This window comes from Taudactylus pleione, unplaced genomic scaffold, assembly GCF_031769625.1.
Source record: "Taudactylus pleione unplaced genomic scaffold, aTauple2 ptg000041l, whole genome shotgun sequence".
NCBI lineage: Eukaryota > Metazoa > Chordata > Amphibia > Anura > Myobatrachidae > Taudactylus > Taudactylus pleione.
The window spans coordinates 32,966,227-32,975,123 of NW_028284443.1; the positions used below are offsets into that span (position 1 = coordinate 32,966,227).

The window sequence follows — 8,897 nt, forward strand, 5'->3', positions numbered from 1 at the left end:
GAAACATTTCAATATGGTATGCAAATATTCCAAAATACGGAATATTCTGATATCCAAAATACCCCTGGTCCCGAGCATTTTGGATATGGCAGACTCAACTTGTACATGACTCTTCATAATCATGCATATAACACAATATTTTCATTCATTTTTTCTCTTCCACCTCACTTTTGCCAGGTATAATTGAAAGTATACTTACATAATCATCACAAGATTTCTTTTTCTCAAGGTGACTGTTAGTAAGACTTCTTCTACTTTCACGATCAGCAATAAATTTACTGTAGAGAAAGTAAATTACAGTTTGTGTGTGATTTTATACAGTAGATTAACAAAGAAATAATCATCTATAATCTGATTCCTAAAGTCAGAAGGGGAGATACAACTTGCAATAGTATTGGTCTGTAATTTTATGGGGACTTGTTAAAAACTTAATGGTTCACTTTGTGGTCTTCTTGAATCTCAAATCTGCCTGACTTATATTGAGAGTGGTTAGTGAGCCCCTGACATGCTCTGCACACATCTCAGCTGTCACTTCCTCAATGCACTCTCATGTGTTATATCAGCCTAGTTCTCACACAATGCCTCAATGAATTGTAAAAATATTTGTATAGAGCCTCAGTCTTTAGGAAATATGGCTTCACAAAACTACACTTTTCACAATGCACTAAAGCAAGAATAAGGTTGGAAACACATAGAAGGCTTTCTGTTAGCTGTGATCTGGCAGTGGGGAACACGTAAGACAGATGAACACAACTTGAAATGGAAATAACAATGTGTAAGAAGAATTCTTACACAACTACCTTCCCACACAGGAAAAGGTGTTTTTCTTTATAGGAGTTTATACCCTTAAGGATATATTTACTACAGTACAGGTTTTTAGAAGTGGAGATGTTGCCCATATTAACCAATCAGATTCCAGCTATAATCTTCTATAAGGTGCTAGATAAATGTTAAATAGAATCTGATTGGTTGCTATGGGCAACACCTCCACTTCTAAAAACCCGCACTTTAGTAAATCTACCCCTCATTGTGCTTCAGAATCAAACCTATTTAAGCAGTCAACTAATCAGCATAAGGGAGATACAAGTGTTCATTTGTAGCAAACTTACAGCTACGTTCAGAAGCCCTAAATGAGTGCAAAATGATATAGTATATATTTGTTGTTGTGATAACTAGTTTGGGCCTTTTATTGGGAGAGAGAACATTTTACACCCTTAAAGAGCAACCATAGGTATTATTTTACTAATATATATGAAAGGCTATGTATTACTGAACATAATGATATACATGAAATAATAACTGAGGTGTTAATACATAGTAAATAAAAGCACTAAAACAGAATGCCATGTTAGGAGGCACAAAGTGACTGACAGATTGGTAGACTTGCTTAACAGAAGAAAAAATATTATGGTTTGAATCATAGAGGGACTGAGTCATTCAAGTCATAATAACTGAAATGACTCAGTTTCAGCTTTTTGACCTTTATCCACAATCTATGATGGGGTGGGTTTACATTGCCACCCTGCTTTTTTGGGTTCTGTGATTAAGAGCAAAACCATTCCCTCACCCACTGTGTCAAACAAACACTAATGTGGATTCCCCAATAGTAGAATTAAGCTATGCCACCACCAGGTTCATTCACTGGCACCTGGAGATGCTGGTTTTCCTGATTAAATCCTTTCTGACAACTTACTGTTGATCAGAAGACCATCAGACGTGTTAATCTACAGTTCTGTCACTTTCTGGTTTCCAGATTTGGGACTTATGGAGTGGCATTGTAAAACTACAGGGTTCTCCTTGGTCGCTGCAGAAAGACTACTGTCTTCTGACAGTATGACTACGGGTGTAACTGTAGTGCAGCTCAGGAGACATAATGTTACAGCCTGAGCTCTCCCCCCAGCGTCCAGCCCGTACTCTCCCTGTAGCTCTCTCTGTGGGGTGTGCATGCCTGGCCGGGTGTAACTGTAGTGCAGCTCAGGAGAAATAATGTTATAAGGCGCACACCATCATATCAGACCCTCCGACATGACCCCTTCCATCCGGTACAAAATGCTCTGCTCCTGGACTTCCTTTTTAATCGATTGCAGACACCTGTGCTGAAACACCTGTAATTAGTTCAACACAGGTGTCTGCGATCATTAATTAGGTGGGAAGTCCAGGAGCAGAGCAATTTGTAACAGGTGGAAGGGGTCATGTTCGAGGGTAGGTCAAATCCCTATGCAAGGCCCCATACTGCACCAGATAATTAAACAGATTTCACCATCATGTGAGTCTGCAGAAAGAGAAACCCTGTCATAAAGGTGTGAACTACAGCAATAGTAACATTTCAACTTCCTGGGCTTATCGTAAGATTGAAAAATATAGGCTCTAAAGTACAGTTTGCTGCACTTTAAGTCAAGAACAAAACAGAAATATATGTGACTGGTTTACACCAGAAGCTGTGGCTTGATAGTGTTATTAGTAAATGCAGTCACGACAGAACTAAATTTGTGAACAATATTGTATTTTAAAGAATTGTTGGTACTTGTGTACTTTATGGACTCATTGCAGAGAGAACCCAATGAATGTTTTAAATGGTACTTGTGTACTTTACGTACACAAGTACCGAAAATTGTCCCCACCTAAAGAAGAAAGTTGTCCCCTCTCGGGCTTGCTGTGCTCACCACGCTTCGGGCTCGGTTATATTCCCCCTCTATGCCCACTTGGATGGTAGGGAATGACACTGGACACTTGCTGATGACGTCAGGGTCCTCTCTGTGAAGGGGATTTAGACATTCCCTACCATCCAAGTGGGCATAGAAGGGGGATATAACCTTGTAGCAAGCGTAGCGAGCAACCGAGCCCGTGAGGGGACAACTTTCCTCTTTAGGTGGGACAGCTTTCGGTACTTGTGTATGTAAAGTACACAAGTACCATTTAAAACATTCATTGGGTTCTCTCTGCAATGAGTCCATAAAGTACACACGTACCGAATTGTTATTTACATAAGACAGAACTGTTAATAAATACTAAATACATATTTACTAAGTAAAATGCAATTAACTACAGAGAAAACATTTAAATTGTAATTAAATTTAAATACAAACATCTGTGGTATTGCTTTACAAATCAAATGGGAAACCCATGGCGTGGACCAAATGCAAATATCAATAAAATTATGCAAATAGGCAGCAGCAGCCACACTAAGGGGAAGATTCAGTTAACCGCTGTTCAATTATTTCCCACAGTGATCTCGCCACTAATGCGCGGTAAGCCATAGCTGCTGGGTTAAGCACCGAGCTATATGTATTACTGTGCATGGTAAACATGCGACTAGCCCCAGAAGCACTAGTTCACGCAGGTTTCAGTTCATACCTGAGGAGGGTGGAAGCAGATATACGCATTAAGTGAACCCTCTGGGCTTGTTGCAGGCTTTTCCCGGACAGTAATTGTATTACTCTGGGCACTTAACCCGGGAGCATATGTTCAATTTCAGCTTAGCACCAACTTCATGCTAATAAATATCCCTGTAAATATAAACCAGAGTTTCCCAAACGCGGTCCTCAAGTCTCCCCAACAGTTCAGGTTTTAGAGATATCCATGTATGAGCACAGGTGGTTAAATCAAATTGATTGAGGTACTAATTAATTCACCTGTGCACAACCATGGATATCTCTAAAACCTGAGCTGTTGGGGAGCCTTGAGGACCGCGTTTGGGAACATCTGGTATAAACCATAATAGAAAATAGATTTATATATATATATAGATAGATATCTATCTATAGATAGATATATAGATTTATATTAATTTAAACTGAAACCTTGATTTAAAATTTGTAAACATATAGGGGGTGATTCTACAGCTGTGTCCTCATACACTGTTGGTGCAGTGGCACCAAACAGCCTCTCGCCACTCCAGGCCCCAAAAATGCATGTTACAGTGATCGCACTGAGCGGAAAAAAATACCCCTCACTTTAAAAAGTTGGGGTCCTACTCCACTGTTTTTGGGTCCCATCACATATTATGGGGGGTGAGGGCAGGCGATAGTTAGCAGTTGGGGTAGAGCTGGGGATAAAGGCAGGGAGAAGTTGGGGTAGAGCTGGGGCTAGAGAGGAGTAGGGGCAGGCAGAGCTGGGGGTAGGGAGGGGTAAGTGCAGACAGTAGTTGTGACAGTGCTGGGGGCAAGGAGGAGGCTAGGAGCAGGCAGTGCTGTGGGTAGGAAGGGGGCAATGGTAGATAGCACACAGCATACAGTTAACAGTCAAGGTAAATGGGAAATACACACAGCTACACAGTCAGGGCTAGTGAAGGAATACACACAGACAGGCAGGGGAAGGGGCCACACAGCCGTCCAGTGACACCAAGGACAGGGGCCTGACAGCTGGCAAGTGACACTAGGGATAGGGCCACATAAATTGCCAGTAACACAAGTGACAGGCCATACAGCCGGCCAACAACACCAGGGACGGGCCACAGATGGCCGTCAACACCACGGACAGCCAGGGAGCACACAGCCAGCCAATAATACCAGGGACAGCCATGGAGCACACAGCCGGCCAGGGACAGATGCCCTTACCTTTCAGGGCGCTCCTCTCCACCAGCACCGTGTGCACCTGAGGGTCAGACAGGAACTTCATCGGCTCCAGGGCATTCTTCTCTTCCAGAGATTCCCCCAGGGAGGCTGGGGCGTTGCGGCCATCTGCCAGCAGCAGCGGCACCAGCTTCCGGCTGTGTTTCTGCACCCCGAGGCCGACACCTCCAAGCCGATGCTGCTGTCATTACCCCTGCCCGGGTCCGATAGCGGAGGATGAGTGACCGGAGAGTGGCTGAGGTGGGAGCAGAGTGTGGCTGTATACTCTCTGCGTAAGCGAAGAGCGGGCAGCGCAGCGGCAGAGGGTGGACAGAGGGAGGAGGAGCCACAAGCTCCAGGGGAATTCTGGGAGTTGTAGTGAGGAGAAACCTCCGGTGGCGATTGGATGAGAAGAAGCCGCCGGCGGTGATTGGCTTTTTTTTGGCAACACACACAGGCAGTACACATAGCGGGTCCTGCAGAACCCGCTTAGTTTTAAAAACTGGTTCCCCAACTTCCTAAAATGCGTAAAAACGCGCTATAGCGCGTATTTTGCGAACACTGATGTTAGTCGTCTTGCAACGTGACTAAGATGGACTAGGACACTGCACTGATTCATTTGTAATGTGACAATTGTATATCTGTGTGTGACGGAGTCTGAATCTGTCGACAAAGTGCTACGATACAGCAACCAAGGCTTTTTCCACACCAAGCGCCGTTGTGCTTAATTTACACTTAATCGCACACAGATATACAAATGTCACATATCAAATTAGTCAGTGCATTCTCCTGGTGCGGATTAACCGCATAGCACTGCGTCCAAGATGCATTTTCAGACGAAAAGACGCTTGGTGCCAGCTGAGTCACATGGGACCTGGCAGCTCACTTACGCGAGGGCATCTCACGCTACATGGCATACTGAGGCTAGATGTTTGAGAACACATCTGTACTTTGGGAGCAAAGCAAAAAAAAGGGAGTAACTTGACATGTTACACTGTAGTGGATTCAAATACTTGTTTTTGTGCATGCATGGTAAATACTGGTTGATTTTACATGTAACCCACACATGCTGGACAGTACCCTGCAATTTAGATTTGAATTAGGACACAGCCCTGCCAAAACTCTGTACATTTTAAATCTGTCTCATCTGCAGTGCAACAATGTTTTCCAAAGTGTAAAGTTACTTTGTTTTTTGCTTTATTTCATAATGTACAGTCAAATAATCATTTGTGTGCTATAAATTATGCTTCCCACATACAGGTGATTTATACTATTTATCCCCACAATATAGAGTATGTGTGTGAAAACATGGCCACTTCATTTTTCAACCACTGTTACTTTTAGGTTTTTCTTTTGCAGGTAGGTCCATTAAAGCACACTTAGAAAATATGCATTTGTGATTTGGTTTGATTTATTTGAATCTGAATGTCAAAGCTTTGCTGCTGCAAAAAAACTTTGTCTAACCTAGCAGTCTTCTAATTGTTACTCTGACGCATTCGCTGTGTTGATCAGAACTAAATGCTTTAGATCACAGGTTCTCAAACTCTATCCTCAGGACCCCAAACAGTGCATGTTTTCCAGGTCTCCTCATAGAATCACAAGTGAAATAACTAACTCCACCTGTGAAACTTTTAAAATATGTCAGTGAGTAATGAATACACCTGTGCACCTACTGGGTGACCTGGAAAATGTCAACTGTGTGCAGTCCTGAGCACCGAATTTGAGAACCACTGCTTCACTGTGTCAATGTAAAATCAGACCTATTGCAGGATTTTGGAATTGTTAACAAATATGGACAGATATATAAAATTATATTTCTCATGTTGGCATGTGTATATAGTATTCTTGCAAAAAATACCAAAAGTGTCATTATATTTTTTGATTAATAAAATTATGAAAATTGTATTAATTATTAATAAAATTAAATATTTTACAAGTTTCCCATGCAATGATAATGCTGTATTTTGACCCAAAACTGTATTCTGCCCTTACATAAATTAAAATGGCATAACCTCCAACAGGCACAGGCAGTGACATGTTCCCATAAGCAGTACCTGGTGTAGCATATGCAAATGGTGACGTGGTCACACCAATTTTGGGGAAAAGTGTATCTGAATGAGTGCCTGGGCTCTTTTTCCATCATTTGATCTGAATTGTTGGGAAGTATGCAATGGTGACTGGAAAATATAAAATTTGAATAAGCATAGCTACCTATTCAGTCCTCTCCCCAAAGCTAAGGTGTAAAGCATGGGGGTAGATTTACAAAAAAACTTATAAAAAGGAAAAATGTAGATGTTGCCCAATCAGCTATAATTTTCTGTATTGTACTAGATAAATGATAGGTAGAATCTGATTTACTGATATAGGAAAAAAAATCACTTTTCTTTTATAGAAGCTTTTGTACATCTACCTCCAAATAAAATCATGTTGAAACTCAACTGTCTCACCAAAACTGGCCTGGAGTGATGATGGCTTAACAAGGCATCTATATAGAAAAGTTCATTGCTGGAATTTCCAGTCAGTTACATAGATATTTTTAAAGGAAAGTGACTCACCTGCTAATACGATTGCTGTCTGCCCCAATCAGCTCATTGGAATCATTGCTAATGTTATCATCCTCTGGCGTGTTCATATTCTGTAATTCGGTCAATTCCAAGCCATTTTTGAAAGGCATTTTAAAAGGTGATTTTCCAGTTGCTAGCTACTGTATTTTTCTTGAGAAATGTTCAGTGGTGCACCTTCATGGAAAATAAGTTAGCCTGTTGTGAGATTCATTGACACAAAAAGTGTATTCAACATTCAGAATTATGCACTATAGCAAATTGCTGACCCCCACTGTGTACAGGAGACAGGTGTACTAAGGCTAGGTACAAACTACGCCGACGGACCAACAGTCCAAGCAGACGATTTTGGTAAGCATCCACAATAATTAACTGGGCGCACGATATGTCTGCCCAGACATCACACAGGGGTAGGCATTCAAATTTGTGCACCCAATTGTGATGTCAGTGTCGGTAGTTTCTGCGGCCAGTGTACATGTCAGTCACAGGCAGATGTACCGATATACCTGCAATATATAAAGGCATCTGCAGCTGACACGATATGTCTGTGAATGACATCACTCACAGACATATCGGTTGTACACACGGATAGATGCATTTAACAATATATTGTTCATCGGCTGTACGAACTGTATATCGCATATTGGCCCTCATTCAGAGCCGTACGCTCTGAGCAGAGCGCACGCTCTGAATGAGGGCCGGGCTCCATTTTCATGGAGCGTCCTCCTGGACGCTCGTATAGCTGTGGGTCACCACCCACAGGCTATACGAGCGTGCTTTGTGATGGCCGCGATGGTCGAGACCATCGCGACCATCGAAATTGCAAGCCGGAGCCTGCGGTTGAGGTTTTCAACCGCAAGCTCCGGAGTGATTTTGGCTCTATCAGAGCCAAAATCACTCCCACTGACATCACTAGTGATGTCAGTGGGCCGGCTTCTGACGGGAGGCGTTCCCGTGGGAACGCCCCCGTCAGGGAGGCACGCCCCCGGAACGCCCACCAAAGGGGGCGTGCTGTCAATCAACATTGACAGCACGCCCCCTTTGATCGGACACAACGAGCGAAGGACTTTCCTTCGCTCGTCGTGTCTGGCGCATGCGCACGACGGAGCTCCCTCCGTCGTGCGCATGCTCAGTGCATAACATCGACCCACTTGCGAGCGGACAGCCGCTCGCGAGTGGGTCTGAATCAGGCCCATTGTGTAGCCAGCTTAAGACTAACTAAAGATTCACACACAAGGCTTTAAAATAACTCTTTTACACACTGTTATATTATTTTATAACTTAACGATTCACAATCTTTGCTTATTTGTTTTTAATAAATACAGTAGGTTCTATCTATTCCAGGCGATAATAAATTCTACAAACTACTGTATTTTGTAGGAACAACTTTATCACTACAACTCTCTCCCATTCATAGGATTGATCCATCTCATACTTGCCTACTTATCAAAAAGTATTTCATGAAGAATTGGAAAGCAATACCTATGCGTGTAGCACTGAAGAAGGTGTTAACTGCTCTGTCTGTCCAACTGTAAATAAGCCCCAAAGCAGTTACATAGCAGCTACGTAGACTATGTATATGCTATACCATAAACTTATATATTATATAAAACTTATACTATAAACTACACTATGACCTATATATATTGTGTATATAAAATTATTATGAAGTCCTAACCGCCTGATGAAGTCCTACTGTAAGAAACAAGTCGTTTCATTGTTCACCTGGACCATTGAATACTCTTACATTCTGGTTCATTTTATTTTCTAAGATTGAGCCTCCATA

The 8,897-nt window shown here is 42.3% G+C and overlaps 1 protein-coding gene across 1 annotated transcript in view; it reads right to left on the reverse strand.

Moving 5' to 3' along the window:
• The window catches only part of SLC38A1 (solute carrier family 38 member 1), a 59,611-nt gene extending 52,387 nt beyond the window's left edge, over positions 1–7,224 (reverse strand). Inside the window, exons 1-2 of the mRNA XM_088456504.1 lie at positions 7,106–7,224; positions 200–278 (exon numbers count right to left, since the gene is read on the reverse strand). Coding sequence (XP_088312630.1) covers positions 200–278; positions 7,106–7,224 — 198 coding nt within the window. The remainder of the gene's footprint in view (positions 1–199; positions 279–7,105) is intronic.
• Between the last annotated feature and the right edge of the window lie 1,673 nt (positions 7,225–8,897).